This window comes from Lepidothrix coronata, unplaced genomic scaffold (genome assembly GCF_001604755.1).
Source record: "Lepidothrix coronata isolate B3197 unplaced genomic scaffold, Lepidothrix_coronata-1.0 Scaffold55, whole genome shotgun sequence".
NCBI classification, from domain to species: domain Eukaryota; kingdom Metazoa; phylum Chordata; class Aves; order Passeriformes; family Pipridae; genus Lepidothrix; species Lepidothrix coronata.
In genome coordinates, this window is record NW_016690235.1 from 2,011,808 (window position 1) to 2,035,325 (window position 23,518).

General features: G+C 39.3%; 1 protein-coding gene across 15 annotated transcripts in view; it reads right to left on the reverse strand.

Annotated features, from left to right (window-relative positions):
* The window catches only part of ELAVL2 (ELAV like neuron-specific RNA binding protein 2), a 110,768-nt gene that overhangs the window by 37,357 nt on the left and 49,893 nt on the right, over positions 1 to 23,518 (reverse strand). For 6 of the 15 annotated variants that reach the window (XM_017816413.1, XM_017816412.1, XM_017816420.1 and 3 more), the window contains one exon: positions 2,547 to 2,787. In XM_017816413.1, the coding sequence (XP_017671902.1) occupies positions 2,547 to 2,787 (241 nt within the window). Of the gene's footprint in view, positions 1 to 2,546; positions 2,788 to 6,545; positions 6,637 to 20,444; positions 20,466 to 23,518 lie in introns of those variants that run through there. The other 9 variants (XM_017816410.1, XM_017816408.1, XM_017816411.1 and 6 more) reach the window with 4 other exon arrangements.

Here is a 23,518-nt window from a genome sequence, read left to right on the forward strand (position 1 = left end):
ACTCAGCTCAATCCTAAAGTGTGCAGACAGCTTTAAGTAACTGGGGCACTTCCATCTCTAGTGAGAGCTGCCCCTACCCATGGCAGGGGGTAGCAATCAGGTGCTCATTAAGGTCCCTTCCAATCCAAAACATTCTGTGATTCTATGATAATGCAGTCTTAAATGCACTCCAGTGTTGCAGATGTAACCACAGAGTGAGTATTCAATAACAGGATGGGAAAAAGTTTGGTTTAAATTCACAGCATGCTCTAATGAGATGAAGTAACTGGCCTTGACTCCTCTAAATTTCACCACATAGCATTGGTGATCCAGTTAAGCATGACAGGAGTAACTGACTCTCAGGACAGGACTGTGGCTGCTAACTGGGCATAGCTGCAGAGATCACAGCTCCACATGGTCCCACTAGATGCCCTTTTGGGTAAACAAGTTGATCTCTGCCCCAGTGATCAGTGGGCTGTGCTTTCTTCTTCCCTATTGTTGGCCCTGCTCACCAGTGACAGTCTCCAGAAAGTGAAACAGTCTCTGAAAACAAGCTTGCAGGATGGTCTACACCAAGGCCAAGACTGGATTGGTTGCTGTGTGCTGCCACCAGCAAACTCCACTCTGTCTGCACACTAGTAGGCCTGGAGTGGTAGAGACAAGCCATACCAGACCTTGGTGATGCTGCCAGCATAAAAATGTATATCAACTTCTATGTGTCCCTAAATTTCTCATCATTTAAAGGTACTCAAAAAGTATCTAGCACTCATGGCAGTTAATTTAAGGAGGAAAAAAACTTCTGCTTTAATACAGGAATCAAACCAATAAAATTCTGAAATTCCTGCAAAATCTTTTTCTTCACAGAAACCTGGTTACAACCCCTGTTCTGAATTTAGAAGGAAAAAAAAATTTGCTTTTTAAGAACTCTGTAGAAAACCTGAAAATGAGTAAGAACAGGACTGAAGCTATAAAGTTTTCTCCTCAGCATCCACAAACAAAAGGTAATCTTGCTCCAGGCTACTTAAATCAGAAGTATTGCTCCCAATGCAGTTATAAGGCAAGACACCACATTTCTTAATCTCACTTATAATATTAAAGCCTTTTGGAACAAGACTGATGCAGTATTTTTCCTGGCAGCTAAAATTATGGCTCAAAGCTGAGGAGCTGCTTTCTGGTAAAGTAATAAAGCCAGCTCTATCTCCAATAGTTCCAATTCTGGAGTTCTCAGCTACTGAGAATGTCATTTCCACAAAGTTTTCCTGTGAATTCAGGATCCTTCTTAGGCATCACTTCATGCTATATAGAAAATATCCCACCTTAAAACAAGAGGTCTACAATTAAGTCTTGCTCCATTCCCCGATAAGGACTCCTTTGAAATTATGCACCAGCAATGTGCACTTCTAGCATACAAAACATCGAAACCGTAATATATGGCTTATGCCATAAAAATGGCAATTTGGCCATTGATCATTAAGACCTTGAGACTCAGTTCTTTGGGCCTGCAACAGCCTCTTAATTGGGAGAAGCACTTCATTCTTAAGCAAGTTTAATAAGGAATGCTAAATATGTGAACTGAGATCTGCAAGACAAACACTTTGAGCCATCCCAGCAGCTGATGAAGTATCTGTTACAACCTTCCACTCCCAGAACAAAAGGTCAGGAAATAAGTAAAGGACCTTTTGCTTAAAAGCACTGAAGTCATGACCTATAAAGAAAACAGGCTTGTTTTCTGCATCAACCAGCCCCCACCTGAAGGCAGAAGGTTGTAGCATCAGCCCAGCCTAGTTTCTTTGGCATTCCCTAAAACATTCAGTATTCTTCACACTGAAGAGCAGAGATTAGTTTGAGGCTTTGTCAACCCAGAAGGACTAAAAAGCAGCAATTTCAGTATCCCAGACTACCACGCTGAAGCAAGATATTTTAGAGATTTACGCATTTCACTACCTAACATCTTAAGAACAAATCAGTAAGAAGCACTGGTCATAGAGAGCCAAAGGGGAGGCAAAGCCACCTTCATCCAACAGCACAGAAGTCAGAGACAATTCAATTAGAAGGAAGTCAAAGAGCATATATTGATTCAACTGCACATTCTAAAGAAATTGTTGAAGTGCTGCAATGCAAAATCACCTTTACCTACCAAGTAAGGTAATCTGCCCTTTCTCCAAGGTACAAGTTTCAGGTACAATTACCTGCATCCCTGAAAAAGGAAGCTTTGCATCAACTAGGGCTAAAATCTAACTCCAATGAGGTTGAATTAAAACTCAAGGAAACCTTGGATAAAAATCTGCTTTTCCACATCTGAGTCATCTTTCCAAAGGCTCAAAAGCTCAGCTTCAAATGTCCTGTTAGCATTTATAGCACTTACACAAACCTGGATGAAATGCAAATACATCCTCTTAATTTTGGTGTATATGATTAAAAGATTAATCTTAAGTTCTTCTGACTAGCAATATCAGCATTGGTTTTTTCTGCCTTTATTCCATGAGTTAAGAGAATTGTAAAACACCATTTGACAATTCACTGCCTGGAAAAATGAAAAGATTCTGAAAACTCCAAAACCAACATACCTGTTATTTTGTCCCTGACAAGCTTGCAGGATTCTATTTCCCCAATGCTGCCAAACAGGCTCTTCAGTTCCTCTTGTGTCATGTTTTGTGGAAGGTAGTTGACTATTAAATTGGTCTTGCTGTCTTCTGTGTTCCCAGAATCAACTGGTGACGAGCAATTGTTTATGGTGGTTGAACCATGGGCTGTGTTATTACAAGTTGGTCCGTTAGACAGCTGTGTTTCCATGGCAGCAATTACCTGCTGAAAAACACAGAAAACAAGAAGCATCAAACCTCCTACTTTACTATACAGTAAGAGAGTCCAGACAGCAATATAAGACCTATCACCATGCAGAAACGGTACTGCCAAGGCCATATAATGCCTATACACGCAAAAAACCCCTCCCCATCAATACAGAAGGATGTTAAGTGTTAGTCAAAGCAATACTTTAAAAACTTGCAGATATATCAAGTGTATCTTTAGAAGCTCACTCAATGACATCAACACTCAAAGCTTAAGTTTCCATCTTCTGCCACTCCCTGTATTTAGGGGCATTACAGCCTTTCTATTATAGAAGTTACCAAGCAGAATTGGCCTGTTGCAAGGGTAATAATTTCTATAAACTTACAGCTGGTTACTGAAACAACATGAAATGCAGCTTTTAAGGTGGTAGTATCTGACTGTTTTCAGAAAGGTGGGTATTAACTGTATCCTGAGTATAATTCTCATAAGCAACAACAGAAATCAAGATTAGTACTTTAAAGAGATACTTAGAGGATACGTAAATGTGCTGGAATGAAAAACATACTTTTCCTTGTCAACATCTATGTCAAAATTCTGTCACCACAGGTTGGAATTAGGTTTCTAAATGTTTTTATTTGACTAAACTGACAATTCCTGGTTCTCAGTTCTTCCCTCCCTTGAACTCTGAAAACATCCAAATTTGAATCTTTTACTTTTAGACATCAGAATAAGGGAGTGATCACCACTCCAAGAACTGCTCTATGCCTTAGAAGAACACAGAACAGATCTTCCTAGAAGCTATGCTAAGACACAGGGAGAATGACAAAGTAACTGGAGACGGCCAGCACAGCTTCACCAAGCACAATTCCTGCCTGACCAACCAAGAGGCCTTTTATGATGTAGTCACTGCATCAGTGGACAAGGGAAGGGCTACAGATGTCCATCATCTATATGGACTTCTGTAAAGCCTTTGACACAGGCTTTGCACCCCACAACATCCTGATCTCTAAAGTGGAGATAACTGATGGGTGGACTGTTAAATGGAGAAGAAAGTGGTTGGATAGTTGCATCCAGAGGATACTGGTAAATGGCTCAGTCTCGATGGACATCAGTGACAAGTGGTGTCCTTCAGGGGTCCATACCCGAACCAGTCTCATTCAATGTCTTCATCAATAACACAGACAAAGGGATCAAGGGCACCCTCATAAAGCTTGCAGATGACATCAAGCTAAGTGGTGCAGCTGCCACACTTGAAGGATGGGATGTCATCGAGAAGGACCTCGTCAAGCTGGAAAACTGAGCCCATGGTAATATCAGGTTCAGCAAGGCCAAGTGCAAGGTGCTGCGGTGGGGTCAGGGCAACACCGAGTATCAATACAGGCTGGAGGATAAACAGATCAAAAGCAGCCCTGCCAAGAAGGACTTGGGGGTGCTGGTGGATAAGGCTGGATATGATCCAGCAATGTGCACTTGCAGCTCAGGAAGTGTGTTCTTGGCTCCATCAAAAGAATCATAGCCAGCAGGTCAAGTGAGGGGATTCTGCTCTTCTACTCCACTCTGGTGAGACCCCACTTTGAGTGCTGAATGTAGCTCTGGGGTCCTCAGTCAACACCACAGGAAGGACATCGACCTGTTGGAGCAAGTCCAGAGGAGGCCACCAAGGTTATCAGAGGGATGGAGCACCTCTCCTACAAGTAAAGGCTGAGAGAATGGGGGCTGTTCAGCCCGGAGAAGAGAAGGCTTCCAGGTGACCTTACTGTGGCCTTCCAGTACCTAAAGAGAGCCTGCAAGAAACATGGAGAGGGACTTTTACAAGGTCCTGTAGCAACAGGACAAGGGGAAATGGCTTCAAACTGTAACAGAGTAGGTTTAGACTAGATATTAGGGAGAAATTCTTTACTGTGACAGTGGTGAGGCACTGGCAAAGGCTGTCCAGAGAGGCTGTGGATGCCCCATCCCTGCAAATGTTTACAGTCAGGCTGGATGGGTCTTTGACCAACCTCGTCTAGTGGAAGGTGTCCCTGCTCATGGCAAAGTGCATTAGAGATAGATATTTTTAGAGTACCTTTCAACTCAAACCATTCTATGATTCTGTGTCTCACCCCAAAGTAACTGACCGTATGACTGCAAGATGCAGCAGAAGTAATTTGGAGGACTGTACTTGTACACAAGTATTTGTCACCAGCTGCCACATATACAAAAGGCTCTCTGATATCTCAGTCAATGACTGAATGGCAATAGTTGGTAAATACAGTGAATTTTTAAAGGCAGCCTAATATCCAAGATTTGGGCAGCCTACCCTCTTTGAGACCAACTATTCAGGGACAACATTCAAGAGAAAATTACTAAGTTAATTCTCCAGTGACACACATCAATACAGAAGCAAGACTTAGCAAGAACTTTACTAAAGAAATCCATCAATCACTGAAATCCAACCTCATAATTAAGTGCAGGGAGGAGTTCTCACACAAAAGCCTCCTGTAAAATCACAGTGTAGCATCAGGACCTCTGAAGGTTCTGCACTAACGGTCGGGTTTAAAGCACAATATGCAGTCAATGCATACCCAAAGAGCTGATTAGGTCAACTATGCTCAGGGAGTGCATAATTGAACTTCCCAAAAATATGAGAGGGGGTAAAAGTTGAGTTTCTAAAAGTACATTTCAGACATTACTGGGAACACATTTCTATGTTCTGCATACAGAAGTATTTTACAAGAGGTTACTTCAGCACAATGCAAAAAAGGGATGTATCTGCTAAGAACATTTATTAAAAAAGCGTGATCTAGTTTCCCTGAAGAGCTGCAACTGGAATGACGTTTTCTTCTCTTGTGACAAACTCCAAGGCATAACCTGCTCCTGGCACTGATAAAACAAGTCCACTGGAAAGATGATAAAGTAGATGATCATAATTAAGATAAATTACTTTTCAAAAGACTAACATATCTGGTAGAGCTAGTAGTCACAAATGCTGTGCTGCAACTGAGGCTCTCTAGGATTGCTATTTTACCCTTTTTGTCTTTTACTCTCAAATTTGAAGTGTTCCCTGATCAAAATTAGCAGGATTTAGCAAGAACAACAAACAATTCTCACTTAATTGCACATTTATTTTCATGTTCAGGTGGCAAGAACAGGATCCTAAGCCAGCATTCAAGTGAACAGCTGCAGTAGCCTGTGTGTGCTGAAAATTACAGCATTTCTCAGCTATAGAACCATCTGCTCTGAATAAAGTGATACTAATATGTTTTACAAATAATGCATATCCCATTGATAGGTTGAATAGAACTGTTCATAAAAGACAAAGCACTAAATATTTTTCACTCAGAAAAATAGTTTGAGATAAATTTACAGTTTTCGAACAATTTCTTAGAATAAGACTAGTAAATATACTTTTAAGATAGTAATCATAAACACAAAGTATACAGGTTTTCAAAGTTACTGCAACTTAGTATTCAGACCATACCAAAACCATTTTAGTACAATACTCCTCTTCAATTATCCACCGGGTATTTTGAATAAGTACTAAAATCTAATTGACATTAGAAATCAGGCAAGCCACTGCAGTATAATTTCTACACGAGATCACCATATTATAGAAAAAGTTGTCTTGGTATGTCAGTGTGCTCTAGGCTATCACAGAATAAGAACACAACCCACAGCCTGTAATGGAACATATAAGTTAGCATTCCAAATGGAAGATTAAAAGACTTTGGTATGGCCTCAGCACTATTAACATGTAAAAAAAGTAGCCTACAGAATTTAAAAAAAGTCCCACAGACCCCAGTCCAAGGCTCTGCTGCCCACGAACCACTTCTAAGCAGAGAAGCCACATCACACAGTCTGACTGCCATGTTAGTTTGGAGTTGCCGTCTGCAATATGGACACAAAAAGTACCGTATGTTAGATTAGCAAGATAATGCAACAAATCAGTTTGTACAGATTTACAGTAATTGCATTTATATTCCCAGCACGTCCATGCAGTGTGGCTTAATTGGATTTGAGGCAATTCCAATCTAATCTTTCCAAATTCAGTTCTAAAATTATTTTTCTTACATGAAATAAGATGCTTATTTTTAAGAAGATTTAAAAGATAATGCAGTCTGGTTACCCCTGCATCTACCCTGGAAACTACCTCCAGAACCACAGCATGCCTAAAAGAAACTAAATCACAAAAGAAATTTTAAATCTTCAAGACTGAAGAGTAAAGACAGAAACCACAGCGAGTTGATTTTCCATCAGTACATAAGATGACCATGCACCACTGAAAGACAGCTCCCCTTACATGCAAGTCTTTCCCAGCCCACAGAAAAAAACTACACCAAACTACTTTGTTAGAATCCAATCTGTTCTTAAAATTCCAGGTTTTAAAAATTAAGTAAATTATAATCTTGCACAGATGAAATTCACTGTTTCCTTGCAATAGCTGTTTAACAGTACCACTGGACATACAACTGGCAGTAGACTCAAGGATTTCTCAAGTGAATAACTGGAGCAAAACATGCAAGTGTTTTTCGTAATGGTATCTTTGTCCCCAAGAACATTCTCTGTTTTAACTAAAAGATTGCTGCAAATCCAGTTGGATTTACATTGAACAGTGCTAGGAGGATACCACAAAAGCTAACAGGCCATCTGCAGATGATTACAAGTAGTCCAGACGTGAAATATAACCACAGTAGGAACAACAGGCACAAATAGGAAGACTCCTGATTCTTGCCACAGTTTGAGACTACTATCTTGCCCTTGGTTAGCAGATAGGGCGAGTCTAAACTTGATTAGAAAATACTCAGGTTTCAGAAGGCTGGTGCATCTAGGGTTTATAAAGATACACTTCAAAACTTTCTCTGTTTCTGTTTTAAAATGGTGGAAGTTACTTTTCATTTCAGTTTGCTACTAAGTCCATATGGTTAGCTGACTTCATATCTGGTCTTTATTTCTAATTTAGGTTAATTAAAGAGCGTCAGTCGTCTCTTTATGCAAAATACTGACTGTTTGGTATCAACCACAAGCTTGCATGCCATTCTCTCTGGTGTCAACCCAATATCAAGAGTAACAACTGCACTGCTGAAGCACTCTTGTTTACAGCCAAGTACTTTTGATGAACTGCTTATTACATGAAGAAAATCTAAGAGTCTCAACCAACTTCTTTAAAGTCCAGACAAGCTTTATTAAGGAGAGTGCATTAAAGTAGCACTTTCCAAAATTCTCTGTCCTACAGGGACTGTAGTGATGTGTGTAAAATGACATATTTGGATCTCTGTGGCTCTCAAAGCAGTGTAATCCCATAGATTATTTGCTTCCCGTGAACCAAAGGCTATATCAATGGAAAACTTCAATAGGACAGCTCACTTTTATGTACAGCCTTCTGTGTACTCACTACAGACTTCACTATTCTCTCGAGCACTGCAGCACTTCTCAAAAAAAAAGAGGACCTCTCATTTGAAGTAATTCCAGTTTGCGTAACACATCTATCCTTACTGAAAAATTCTATAAGGTAGTTGCATCAGAGTGCAAGTCAATTCTCTAACTATCACACCACTATGTCTCCAAGCCGTATTTTGCTCTAGCAATTCTTTGACCATTTTTGTTATTTTCAAAGCTGCAGACTGCTCTTTACATCTAGCAGTTGTCAGCCTAAACAGTGTACTAAACCAGCACATCACCACAGAATTTGAGCTGTGAGTAATCTTCAACATAAGTTTTTAAAATACTGAACTACTGAAGAAACATTAGTACCATTAAAAAACCTAATTCAGTTTTTGACTATTAGCCTCCGAGACAGTATTACACTTCAGGTTATTTAAACTAGCTCTGCAGTTACTCCATTCGAAACCTGTGAAACCATTACGTTCAGTAAACAGGGTTCTATGCCTACTGAGGAAATGTAACTTGTCTTAAAATGCATTCAGATTAAGAGGAGAACAACAAAGTTAAGCTGATCAAGTAAATATGCTCATTCTTTACAATAATGAAAGGAAACAGAGCTAGAGACAAAGTTGTTCAGTTCAGCAAATGGAGTGGTTTCTTTTGTTAACATGCAATGCATGGGAGCCATCTATTTCTCAAACTTACTTTTAGTTCACCAGGCACAGTTAAGATTTTAAACCCAAACACTCTTAAACACTATTTATAGCATTAACTGAATCCCAGTTTCTAATTAGCTGCAGTCATGAGTAAGGTAAAAAAAAGCAAGTAGGCTTTTTTGTTTTTCAAAGCAAAGACATCAGGAGTTCAAAAGCCATATGATTTATGCAATTAGTTCTGGTTGCCATAGAACAGTTCCAATTGTAACAGTAGATTTTTATATGAGAGCTTTAGAAAACAAAGCAGAGGTAGCAAGATGAAGATGGAGAAAACAGTAGTCACAGTGGGCTATTAGTTTTCCCTGCGACACATGTATTTTGTAGCGTAACATACTGAATTGTTCATGCTTAGCTGAAAATGCAGGTTGAGGTTGGATCCTGGCAGTGTTGTGACAGAACCAAGGAGGTGACAAAACAGATAAGCCTTCAACCACCGTCACTTCCTCACCTGCATATATTTAATATATATATATATATACACACACACACACACACACACACACATATATATACTAGGGAGAAACCTTCAGTGCCTCACACTTCTGGCCAAAATCTTCCTACCACCAGTTTGATTCACACCTGTGCATCCCTGCCACTGAGGGGGCAAAAAGCGATTTCACAGAGGTTTCATATACAGAATTTATTTCTATTTTTATTATAGATACCACACCAAAAAAAAAGAAAAAAAAAAATCACTCCACAGATGCCTGCCCTCATTAAGCTGTATACTTCTGTGAGAGGCTGAAATATTAATGTTTAATGATTCAAAACAATGGGCCATTTGCAAGAGCAACAGGGTGCTTTGTTGGGTCCCAGTTTGCACCCCTTGGCCGAGGGGGATGAGAAGGGTTTGGGTGTGCGGTGGCAAAACCTCTGATCTGCATAAGACAGAGGGGGTGAGCACCCAGCACCAAAGGCTATAAGCTGGGTGAAGGGAGAAGGCCAACAGGAAGCAGACCCGGTGGAGGTGGGATAGTGCTTTTAATCATGCCAATGTCCTTACACAACTGGCTCGGGCATAAAACTTCCCCCCGCTTCCCACCCCAAACACCTTAGAAAAAAAAAAAAGCACAAAAAACTTCATTATTTGATGATTCATGAAATGCATGAAAGCACAGCACTAATTCATGCATACTCAAAAAAGCAAAAATTGGTTTTTTGCTTGCTCAAAAAAACAATAAGGGATAACAGCAGCTGTTCAATTTAGCATATGCAAAAGCCATTACAGAAGTTACCAAAATAGCCCACACTTCTTTATGGTTAAAGGGACAAATAGGTCAGAGGGCATCTCTTCAGTCCAGAACCTTGCCTGTCAGAAAAAACCACTATTCATTCTTTCAGTTTCCCTCCAGGAAAGATAGCTGTCAAGGAAAGCTTGATGGTTACTCTACATTAACATTAACAGCACAACTTGGTGAGTCTGCACAAACAGGCTAAAACCATGTTTACTATTTCATCTATATTTTCACTTTTTCTTTAATAGTATAAACCAGCATTTCTCCATTCTCAGCCCTTCCCACTTGCTTGTCCATTCGTTTGTTGTTCCCTTCGTTGCACTATGTAAAAATCTGCAGCACAAACTAGATCAGGGTATTGCTTGAGGAGAAAACTCATGCAGCTCAAGAGAATCAAAGAAAAGAGTACCCCTTTATTTATGCAAAGTTATATGGAAGAACTCTGATAAAATACACATCAAAGACCAAAAAGCCTCATGGAAAACTCAGAATTCCTCTAATAATAAGGTGGTCTCGAAATTTTTAATTAACTTAACGTTACTGGTGTAAACACAGGCAAGTAAGACCAGAAAGCAGGAGTTCTACCCAACAGTAAAAAGCAATTACATATGCTCTCAAAAGTAGGAGGTTAGAAGGGGAAACTTTTCATGCTGATTCTTGAATGAATCACTAAACAAGTAAGACCACCTAATACTTCCATACCTTGGCCTCAAAGTCACAGTGAGTTAAGAATGAAGATGGATAGGAAAAAAAATCATACAGGATGTAGGGAAAAAGGATTGCAATTCACCCTTGTGACTGGTGCTGCAGAAGCTATTCTGAAGAAATTCTAAGCAAGGACAAAGAGGTAGTAAGGCAGATTTGTGCATTCCAGGCAACGAGAAGACAAGTGGACAACTGCAGACAGCTGAGCAAGAAATAGCCATTAGTATAGGCATGAAAGGACATTAAAAGGACAGAAAGAAAAAAGATATATAGGGAACACTGAAAACATACACAGATCAAAAATCTCCACTTGGTATGAAATGCTTTTGGAAACTTAACATTCCTGCAAAATACCTAAGAGTATTCTAATACTGCTCTAAACAATGCCCCACTGAAACTACTATTAGGAATAAAGCCAACAAATATTTGCAAGCAGTTCTGAAAAAATAATGCATGTACAACAAGGCAAGGACATCAATTGCCAATGGAATAGTCTAGAGACCACACAGGAACTCTTCTGACTGCAATTACTGATTATTGCATCAGCTGGGGTAAAGGGACAGAAACATACAGGGTAATTTAAGTTATCTTAGAAACCATACTAGAAAGAACTCTAAGTCTTCTGTGAAGAAAAGAAACAGCCCATTAAGTGATAAGTTCAAGTGAGACTCCAATGAAGCGTAACCATTTTTATGTTCCTAGTTATTCAGGTCGATTTAGACAAACAACCATTTCTACCAAGATAACTTATTCCCTGAGCAAGATAGAATCAACATGCACTGTTAATTAGCATGAAGTTATACTCTTTTCATTGCCCTCTTTCATGTAAAAAAGTTCAAAGCCAGTTGAAGGAAAATGATTACTTTTGTTATATTTGAAATTTAATGAAGTGTCAAGTCAGGCCTGTTTGAACACAGCCAATATTGACATTCAGCAAGAGTTCCACCAAAACTATCACCAGATCACACAAACAGCTGTTCAGGCCTCAAATGAGCAATCCATGAACAATTCTAGACTTAATCAATACTCTAAATAAAACTGGTTTTTTAAGAGAAAAGACTTTTCAACTGTACCCTACCAGTTACAAAATCTTGCAAACTACATTTTTTGCTCTTATTTGCTATCCCAGTCTGCTTTGTTAGCTCTAAGCCTTCTAGTCAAGTGCTCTCCAAGGAAATGCAACTCTGTCAAAATGCATATATACTCTTCAAGAGGTAACAACAGCATCTTATTGCAGACATTTCCCTTCAGCCTTATACACCTGCAGATGTCTTGAGCCTACTAACAGAAGAAAACAGGTTCAGTGAGGCGAAAGCAGACAACTTGATGACTCTTCAAATACAGCATCCTGATAGGTTGAAGGGTTTCAAACTCAACATCTGCTTGAACTGGCTAGGATGCCTACTTCAATTTTTCAGCATTTACCTCTATTTCAGCTGGGCTGTGTACCACTTTTCCCCCTTTCACACTGCAATTACATCCTTCTGCCCCAATGACATTTTCAAAATCTGACCTTTTACCAACAGACAGGAAGAAGCAAACCAGGTTTGTCTGACTGAGGAGATACACAAATTTAAAAACAAAAAAAAGTTAGAAAAACAGGCTCTTCCTTATCAAGGGGAAGAAGAGATCTTCATTAAGAGAAGAGCTTAGCTAGCAACACAAGGCAAGAGGTACTGGGGTTTGTCATGAATTCAGCATTACAGGAGATACGACAGCAAACAAGCTACCTCAACAGCCTTCAATATGATGTCCAAAATTGCTTCCATGGCTTAGGATCACATTTTTCAGAGGTTAAACACTATTTAAATACTGAACACTTGCTTTCACTCTTCAGTGAATGTCCTCAAAGTAGCATGTAAGGCAAAAAAACAGGAAGTTGTGGCAACGACTGACTTGAGTTACCTTTTTTTTTTTTCACAGGTGGGCATGAAGTGTTGGAAGAACAGAAAGAACACTGTTCAAACCAGAACACTTCCAGTCTGTATATTCTGCCCTCTTCAGTCAAGAGAAGCTCAGACTTCACTTACAGTTACAAGGCTTCCATTTTAATCACTTCTTTAAAAAAGATTTAAGATCAACCATAAAGAGTGAAGATATCTACAAACCATTCTTGTTAACAACTCACAGTGAACTAATACAAAAAAAATATGGCCAAGGCCAATTTACTCTGTAAATCTATTACAAATAAAGACTGACTATTCAGTCTCTAAGAAGCATTCTTAATGGTCTGAAGTTAATAATCACATCTTTTAGAAAAACCAACAAGCTTAAGGGCAGTCATGACTTCTCCCCTCCTGCCTCATCTGGAGTAGAAGACATTGTAGTTCCATGAAAGCATTGCAAAAGCTTCCCACAGCAGACAAAGAAAACTTTATTTCTTTATCCTGATATACCACAAGTAATGAATAATGCAACACAGATATAACATGACAGATCCATATGCTGTGCTGACTTATGTGCAGAAATCTTTGTTTCTATAATACAACTGAAAATGTGGAGCAATCAATACTTTAAAGTTTTCCTACTTCAAAATAATTTTGTTCTTGCTTTCAGTTAGCACTAAAATCTTGTCGAAGTCTTAAGGTTTCTGAACTCTGGGGATGGGAATCTTTGCACAAATATGAATTCAAGGACAGAGAAACACAGCAGCCAAGATGCCAGAACCATTTGTTAAAACTTTCTGGAATTTAATACATCATCATTAATACTGCTAGTCAGTTTCCTATCATTCCGTCCATAAATATGAAGTTTCTGGGACCATTTAGCTTCCATATGTTCTACCTTTTCTATTATTTTCTTAATGGAAAGTCATATCTAGTTTGTCTCCCACTCCTAAGTTTTTTCAACTGACTTAAAATACCCTTGTTTCTTACATAGTACAATCCACATGTTTTACTTTTACTCTCATGCTTTATTATTTCATGCATTATCCTACGCTAGGTATTATACCCAAACCTATTAGAACTTCAACTTCTATGCAATAGATATTTCTATGTCTTAACATTGTATATATGTATTACTGAAATCTAAAATTTTAACAATAAATTCTAGATGAGGCAATTTTCTTTCAAATTGGTTTTGAAAAGCTGATTTTATTGTGTTACAAGATTTATCATTGCATCAAAAAACTGAAGTAATACCCCAGATCACAGTAAAATTAATTATATGCCTAATTCATTTGCTAGAGAAAGAGAAGTCACAAAAGTACATCACTGTAGCAGAGCTCCCAAATACTTGAGTCATATGTTTGCCTATTTATTTTGTTCTCCTGAGTACGTCTTCAAGCTTTAATATCAAAGGGAAATCAAGTGAATTGTTTGCAAAAGAGTTGGTGAGAAGTCTCAAGATGGCATGAAAGCAAGGACAAAGTCACACCAATAGCACACAGCTCTGAATAAACTTACACTTTTCTGCTCTCTATCAATGCATATGAAGCTCTTCAAAATCACCAATGCCCCAAAAAAATCTCCCTGTAATACCTGGTAGAGGACAAAAAAAGAGCTTGGAAAAACAAACCACACACGGAAGTACAAAAATTTCTTTGAGAACATTAACAGGTGAAAGATATGATGCTGGTGCTACTTGATTTATGATATCCTTTCTTTCTATATGGTAAAATTTTTTTTGTGTATTTCTATTACCATTTCACTACAGAAATGCACCAAATCTGAAGCACAGCAGAAGGGCATCTACTTTGACACAGCACAGAAGTTTGAGATCAGAAAGTTAAGTCTTTGTTTATCTCTGGCACCCTTTGTAGCAGACCTGTCAAATCACATTATTTGTCATGGCACCCAAAGCTGACCTCTCAAGTGTTGAGGAATACCTCAAAAATAAACAGACAGAGGAATGTTGCAGCATAAAAACTAACAGAGAGGACCCCAAGTCTGGATGTTTTTACCTTGTTTCATAATGAATTACTTCCAAGCAGCAAGTTCCACCCTTGCTCAGATATGGGCTCTCACTGTCCTATATCACATATTCCCATTAAAGGAAAAGCCAAAACAGTTAAAAAGGTAGAAAGTACACTATTTGCATTGTTTGCTTTTGTTTGTATGAGTTGAACTTTCATAGATTCCATTGCTGAAAAAGTGCCATCCTTATTACACTGGAACACATTCTTCTAATTATAATAGAAGCAGATCAGTTTGAAACAAAGTATGTTTCCTTCGGTGTCAGCCCAGTCTAGCTCTAAAAGAAGCTATTTTATTCCTATTAGGAATAAAAGTATTTAGTTCTCACTATTCAGATCGATAGGCTTTTAATTTAAACTTTTCTGCCCACATTTTAAATGTAGGTATTTAAAAGATCAGTGTAACCAAGAACATAAGGACATTGGCATAAGAATCACCCACTTCTGGAAATGAACTCATAGTCAGGATGGGCAAAATTTGAAAGGAGAAGTGCTATATTGTCTCACAGCCATAAAACCAGGATTTTTCTTTTTTGCACTGTAGGTAACTACTTTCCATCCATTTTCTAAAACAAAGACCAGCACCTATAAAGCTTGGAGCCCTGATATCAGTGATCCATCTCTGCCTCAAAGATCAAAACTGTATTTCATTGTCCCATTATACAGATACAGCATTAAAGAAGGTTATTTTTAAACCAACAAGTCAAACAGCATTTTCATCTACTTATTTCAGTCTGCAGATATTTTATACCATTCTACACTAAATGTACCTTTCAGTCAATGCTTGACTTTTAATCTTCAAAAGTTTATTTCTTGATTTGATTTTGGGCAAAGTAGTAGAAAAATATGTTCAAGTATGCTTCCTCAGAGCACAAGTAAGGAAAAAGGAATTTAAGCTTTTCTTACTGTATAAATTCTGTACAAAACGTACTGTCAAAAGTTACACACAGGTCAGTTCTGCAAGACACTGCCACTACCCATAAGTCTATAGACCTTGTAGCTTTACAGCTCTTCTACTCTAGGAAGACAGAGCACATCAGGGCAAGCTGCCTAGCAGTAGCTTATCTGCAGCAAAATTTGTCATTTCCACGCAGAGAAGCTAGCAGTCCATGGCTTGGACAGGTGCACCCTCTGCTGGGGTAAAACCTGGCCTGGATGGTGGTGTACAGTGCCACATCCCACTGGCAGCCCATCAGCACTGAGGTTTCTGCAGGGCCCAGAACTGGTGCCAGTTGTGTTCAGTATCTTTATTGATGCTCTTGATGAGAGGATCAAGTGCAACCCCCAGTTAAGTTCTCAGACAAGACTAACTTGGGTGAGAATGTTGATCTGCTGGAGGGTAGAAAGGCATTGCAAATGGATTTGGACAGGCTGGATCGATGGGCTGAGGCCAACGGCATGAGGTTCAATAGGGCCAAGTGCCAGGTCGTGCCCCTGGGCCACAACAACCCCCTTGCAGTGCTGTAGGCTGGGAGAAGAGTGGCTGGAGACTTCCCAGCAGAAAGTGACCGGGGGGTGCTGGTGAACAGCAGCTGAACGTGAGCCAGAAGTGTGCCCAGGTGGCCAAAACAGCCAGTGGCATCCTGGCTTGGATCAGAAATAGTGTGTCCAGCAGGACCAGGCCAGTGCTTGTCCCCCTGTACTCAGGACTGGTGAAGCCCCATCTCGAGTACTGTGTCCAATTCTGGGTCCCTTAATTAAAGAAGGACACTGAAGTGCTGGAGCATGCCCAGAGAAGGGCACCAGAACTAGTGAAGGGTCTAGAGACTAACCCTGTGAGGAGCAGCTGAGGGAGTTGGCATTGTTTAGCTTGGCTCAGGGGAGATCTTTTCATTCTCTACAACTCCCTGAAAGAAGGATTGTAGCTAGGAAGGGGTTGGCCTCTTCTTCCAGGCAACTAGTGACAGACGAGTGGAAATGGCCTTAAACTGGGCCAGGGAGGTGGTTCAGGTTGGACATGAAGAGGAATTTCTTTACTGAAAGGCACTGTTATACACTGGAATGGGCTGCTCAAGGAAGTGAAATCACCATCCCCAGAAGTGTTCAAGAAATCACTGGATGTGGCATTCCATACTATGGTTTAGTTCGTGTGGTTGTCTGGTCCACGTTTGGACTTGCTGGTCCTGGAGGTCTTTTCCAATCTTAATGACTCTATGAATTTATAGAAAAAATATTAAAAAAACACTAGTTTGAATCTTGTGACTGCAGAAGTTCATTTACCCACACCAAAGCTCTGAAGTCTTATGCTGAGAAGACTTTTAAGAAGTCAGTGTACAGCAAGGCTGAAAAAGTTAAAGTCAAAGGTAAAGTCACAAACCTACAAGTCACTATATCTAATGTCCATGACATTGGGAGAGACAGGGCCAAAGAGGACGAGATCAGGAAATGTCAGCATTCTGACACTGAGGACATGCCATCAAGCATCATTTGACTGATTATGAAAAGAACTTGTAATACAGTTATTTTTCCCTTTGCAAAAAGTAGACTATTAGTAACTTATCTTCCAAACTTACCACAATCTCCCAGCAGAAAAACACCAGAGATTACATATACTAATTATAACCAACTACAAGTTTGACTTTGCTTTCTTTACTGCACATCTTGAAAGGACTCGCAACTACACTGTAAGAATTATTTGGTTTGCATACAACAGCTTACTGGAAAAGGGACTCAGCATAAGCAAGTATCAAGTATTCTCTTACTTCTCTCAGCAGTTTTTGAACTCCCTACAGAAGGAAGAAAAACTACTCAAGTAGGGTCTGGTAGGCACATCTCTAAATAACACCCAATGGACCCACAAAGGCTCAGTAGGTTGCTAGAAGGTTAAATAATTGTAACAGAAAGGCCTGAAACAAACAAGCCAGGTGTTAGTCTTAATTTGCTGCATTTTTCACTGGTGTAACACCAATTTGTTTTTAACTGAGATCTAAAACACCCAGTAGAGAAACGATCCAAGACAGAATGGTGCCATAACCATCCCTATTAAATTCAGAGAAAATAACTCCCTTTCCTCCTAGATCTGTGGACAATGACAGCAGCTCTGATTTAAAGCCATATGACAACTTCACTTAGATAAGAAATAGCTAAAAATGTTTAGGCACAGAAAGTGCTTAAACATAGAAAGGTTCTCAACTAGCAGAGGCTGTCCTCACAATAAAGACATCCCATATGGCAACTATTTTTAGACTGTTAAGTATCAGAGGTTAGAGAAATCACATGGATGTCTCCAAACTACCAGTTCCTCAGCTGATTTTTATCCTTTGCATAAAGAAAAAGCAAGTTGGGATAATTTTTAGAACATAGCTCAAACTCAGAAACTCTATCCTCTTTAAAGTGTTTTTAGCTTCCATAACTACCCATTCTTTGTAGTAAGGACCTGAAAAGAAAGCAAACCTGTAACTTTTGACAAAAACACCTAGAGCATTAAAAGCAGATTAGCTGAGTTTACTTAACCTGGTTCTAATTCACTGCAGCTGCATCTAATGAACCAAAAAGAAAAGCCTATTACTATAATAGAAGCACTAGAGCTCTGCAGCTGAACACCCTCCAAGTTTCCAACATCCTTCAGTTGGCTGTACTCACCATCGGCTACTGAATGATCTCTGTACTGTAGCTAAACATGCAAAACCACCACAGACAACTCTCCCCTCCCCAAATTGTAATGTTTTGGAAATATTATCAAGAGGGTATCAGGCAGGGTACGCTACCATGTATGTTCAGACAGTTGGCTGCTGGTAGAGAACCTCTGCATTCCTTGATCCTTGAAGTACTCACCTGCTTTAAACACTGAACAAGAGTTCACGGGTCCTTGCAAAGGGGACTTGTACACAGACTGTAATCAGCCACACTGAAGTCAGGTGAGCATCCTGAGCTGCCTCTGCAAGACTTCCAAGCTCATCTTTACAACTTGTGACTATGAGTGATCTAAAAACATCAGGTCTTAATGCAACTTGGTTAAATATTGGTTAAGAACAGATCCACGTATTACCTTACACACAAAAAGTCATTTAGGGATTTCCACATTGAACTATGTAAAAGTTTCATTTAAACTGAATAGATGTGTCCAGTGCATGCTAAGTTTCAGTAACAGATTACTAAACTCAAGCTTAAGACTCTGGAATATTGTCAGTTCTCCCCATAAGGAATTTTTCAGTCCTGAGATTGAGTTTATTATTAACAATTGCAAGTCATCAACTGGCTTTTAATATACTAATAAGTTTTTATGGCAGTGATTGTTTAAGACTAGGAACTTCAGGAACTTCATCCATATCCTCCTCCAAAATTTTATGTGCATTTTTACAGCCTAATAGAACACATGGTCTCCACAGTGTCTCCCAAGTATCTGACTGCAAGTTATCTAGTCACAAATAGATCAAAAAACGTAATGAGTAAACCTATGTATTTTATGTACTATTCTAAGTATTAAACATTAAATTAAATGCATTAGCTTCACCACCTTCCTCCTATGTCAGAAGGGGAAGAGGGAAGGGAGGTGGTACAGGAGAAGCATTGGAAGCTACTCAATGTCTTCAGCTTTGACAATGCCTGATTCATACCAGGTGCTCCAAAAAACACTGTCTAAAGAAAAATCAGTAAGATGGAAGGTCTCCCATCCAATCCTGGTAAAAGGAGAGTGACACACCGAAAACAAGAAACCAATTAACTCAACAGCTGTACCCCTATTTCACAGCAGTATTTAACACATGTAAAGATTCAAAAATCTGCTGGGGAAAGAGAATGAACAAGGACCAAATAGCATTTTCTCCCAGGAAGTTTAACAATAAGCTACTTTTTTTTCATTTGTGCTACAGTACAGAGAGCGTTGAACTTTCTACTTCATTAGTCAAAGAAAATGTACAGTTAAGTCAGCATCCTTAAATAACCCTTCAGAAGAAGACAGGTAAACATCAAGGAAAAGAGGTAAATCAACCACACACCAAATAGTAACACACAGCAGCAGTGCCTCTAAACAGTCTTCCAGCTGAAGAGACACTAATAGGTATTTTGGAAATATCTCAGTATGTGTTCAACCACTACAGGCTAAAATTAGATTGTTTCCCTCAGAACTGCTCTTATTTCTCTACCCCTTTAGTTTTTCGCACAGTACCAAAACCACTTTATGCTCTATTCATCTGGAATTAAAAAAAAAAAAACAAAAAACAACCAACCAAACAGCTGTTCAGTGAAGTCCTTCCTCACAGCCAATTTACAACACAAAAGTAGCAAGTATTTCTTCCCCTACCACCTCCCACAGGTTCCCAAAACCAAGAGAGAAAGAGTCAGATGAGAAACAGCCTTTGAACGGTATCTCAAAAACTAATATAAAATGGGAGAGGGGAAAAAAGAAACCACAAAAATTATTCTTATTTCCAATATTTTAAAAAACAGTAAGTGGTGGAGTCTCCCAACTGTCACACCAGTCTGTTGCATTCTAATTTGCTTATGCAAAATACAGATTGTTATATTTCTCTACAGAAACCATTACAGTAAGTGGATTAGCTACACAGACTAACATTATTAGCAGGAATCTTCTCTGAAGCACTATGAAGAGGTATGATTTTGAAGGTGGATTTTTGCATTTATTGAGACAGGGCACAAAAAAGCAGCAGCAGGAATCTTTCAACAGAACTAAGGAAGCAGTAAGCAGTATAAGTGATTCAGCTTCCAGAGAGAGCTCACTTGAGAAGCAAAGAGGAGGAAAGAGGCATCAATTGTTTTGCAGGCCTACCACAATTGGATTACCTGATCCAGAATAAAATGCACCAGTGTAAGCTGACCTAGGAGATTCTGTTCACCTCAAGGAGCAATCTGCTTCTGGGACTGCTTGTTCCTTCTGGTTTTCAGCCAAGTATTTGTGATTCAGTGATTCAACTGCACATAATCATGGGATCTTGGGAGTCCAGTATCATGGCTGGGCTTCGCAAACGAAGATTTGGGAAAGGATTATGGAGGTAAATGCTCTTACTACCACCTCCATAAAACAAAATCCATCTCATGAAGCTGTGTCCCCCGAACACAAGACTACAAAATAGAACGTTAGTCAAGTTTTTCTAGCTAAAAACAGGTGCTCCTGAAAGCTTAAAAAAACTAACTGAAGCCTCAACAACTAAGCATTATCAATATTTACAAGAAGCATCAAGAAGAGAAGTATATTCAAAGTCAGAATTGACATAAAATCTTAAACCATATAAATACAATGTAAGTCATAAGTGAGAAACCAACAAACTCTTCATCAGGTGAGCTCTAGGATGCTGGGCGCCCTCCAATACACAGAATCCTGATTTCCAACCCTTACATATTTGAAAGTTTCATTTACCTCTTTAAAAATCAGTTATCAACCCTTACAGCCTGCCTAGTCGGAAGTGTCTCAACAGCTGGAGAGTGTCCAGTGGAGCACAACAAAATGATCAGAGGTCTGGACCACCTCTATTTTAAACAGAAACTGAAGGACCTGGGCCTGTTCAGTCTAAAGAAGACAGAGGGGATCTCATTAATGCATATAAATATCTCAAAGGCATGTGGCAAGAGAATGGTGCCAAACTCTTTCCAGTGGTGTCCAGCAGCAGGACAAAGAACAGTGGCCATAAAATAAAACACAAGAAGTTCCACCTCAACATAAGAAATTCTTCACATTGAGGGTGGCAGAGCACTAGAACAAGCTGCCCAGGGAGGTCATAGAGTCTCCCTCTCTGGAGACATTCAAAACCCACCTGGACACATTCCTGTGTCACCTGCTCTACGTGACCCTGCATTGGCAGGGGGATTGGACTAGATCATCTCTAGAGGTCCCTTCCAACCCTAATGATTTTGTGATTCTATAAGATACCACTGGCTGCTAACTTAGGACTTTAGTAAAATTTACACCATTTAAAAAAAGGAAAAGCTACAGACTCAACCTCCTACTATCACTCCCCAACTATTTCACCATCAGAGCCTTCTGATCAAGTTTTGAAGAGTTAATAACTTCAGGACATTGTTTCTGGTTTTAAATGATAAGTAATCTTCCAACTTCCCACTGTGGGCAAAAGTCATCTGAGTGCTCTCCCTGCCATGACAGTTAGAATATTTCCCATTTCAGTGGCTTGACAAGGAACCAGAATCCAGAAGACCTGAACGGCAATCCCCATGACCTACTTGCAAGGAGTTTCTTTGAAAGGTGGGCAGAACACAACTACACCTGATTTCAGTTGTTAATAGTGCAAACCCAACATACCATTACCCACATTTGGCTTTTCTAAGACATTCCTCCAAGATCTTTTTTCTCCCCATTCTAGGTGCTTTAAGAGCACTTCTTTCACTGCTGCCACACAAGAGAACCATAGGGTACCATGCTAAGTGTAGGAGCTTGACAATGACCCCCTGCATTTTTACAAGCAGTACACATACACCAAAAGATACAAATTGGGAAAAAACCCCCATAACTCTGTGTTAACTACCAAGGGCACTATCATGTGAAACCCCCAACAGCCTTATAGTTCTTTTGTGTCTTTTCATAACAATAACCCCTGACGTTTCACCCGTAACTCTAAACATGACCAAAAGGCAACTTTCTTTATACTTTTACACTTGAAGTTTCAGAAGTCCAACTGTATAGTGTTTGCACTAATATGAGAAATCTAAAATTTGGCAGTGGTAAGCAGCAGCCATTTACAGGCATCAAGAATTACTGATAATTACCAGCATCACCAGTTTATGTCTCAAACCTACAGCAAACCATTCGCTTACAGTACTGCTCCAATAAACCTCTGGCAGCAGAAATGCTGCAACAGACAAGCTTCTTCTTCAAGTAGGTTCTTTCACCTTTCATATACCAGTACTAACAATCTCATCCATTTCTAAGCAGATAAATTGTCACATAAGAGACTTCTAAAAAGTTCCTAATTTTATTCTCTGCAAAAAAAAATAAAAATCTCACTTTAAGAACACTTGCTTTCATCGGGAGACAACTGAAGTTTAAAAATAAGCAAGTCCAGACCCATCATTCATTCTACCTTTGAAAATATTTAGACTACCTGCTCTTCACAGAAGTTGTATGCATTCAATATCCAGTTTTAACATACTAGATACCCAGTACCCTGTGCACCATACCACCTGGTGTCTGAAAAGAAACTTGACCTCAAAAAAAAAAACCCCAGCCACAAAGAAAAGAAAACCATGCCAGGCTATGTCAACATGCTACATCTACTTCATCTTTCCCAAATTACCACCCTATCCAATCCCTTTGTTAAATCAGTTTTTAGAGTAATTTTCATGCATCAAATGTTCTACTGCCATTCAAATTTGTTTATACTGAATTTCTTTCATCCATTACCTCATTGAGTTAAACTCTTACCTTCCTCCTTAGCACAATCTGTCATACAGGGGATAACACTGTCTCACAACCAGGAAATCTCACATAATGAATGATTCAAGCTTATTGGAAGTGTTAATGGGCATGAGGCACAGAATAGTAACATTACTTTAGCTTATAACACTTCATTTTTGTACAGACTGCCAAAGTGCTTTTAATTCTGTTTTCTATTCTTTGCATCAGCTCAGCTCAAGTGGTACACAGGACACAAAATTTTGGCACAGAACGAATTTATTTAAAAACTGACTATTATAAACAACCTAAAACAGATGGCCAGTTCTCCTCTGAGCTTAAGACTTAAGAAAGAGTCGTGCAAGCCTGGATGTGCTCACTGAGCCTGTTTTTCTGAAGCTGCAAGGCTAGAAGACTTACTCTGAAAGACTGCCACACACAGGTTGAACCCATCTTCTACCTTTTCATCACCATCTTTTACTACAGAAATAGATACCAGACCTTTGCTATTTCT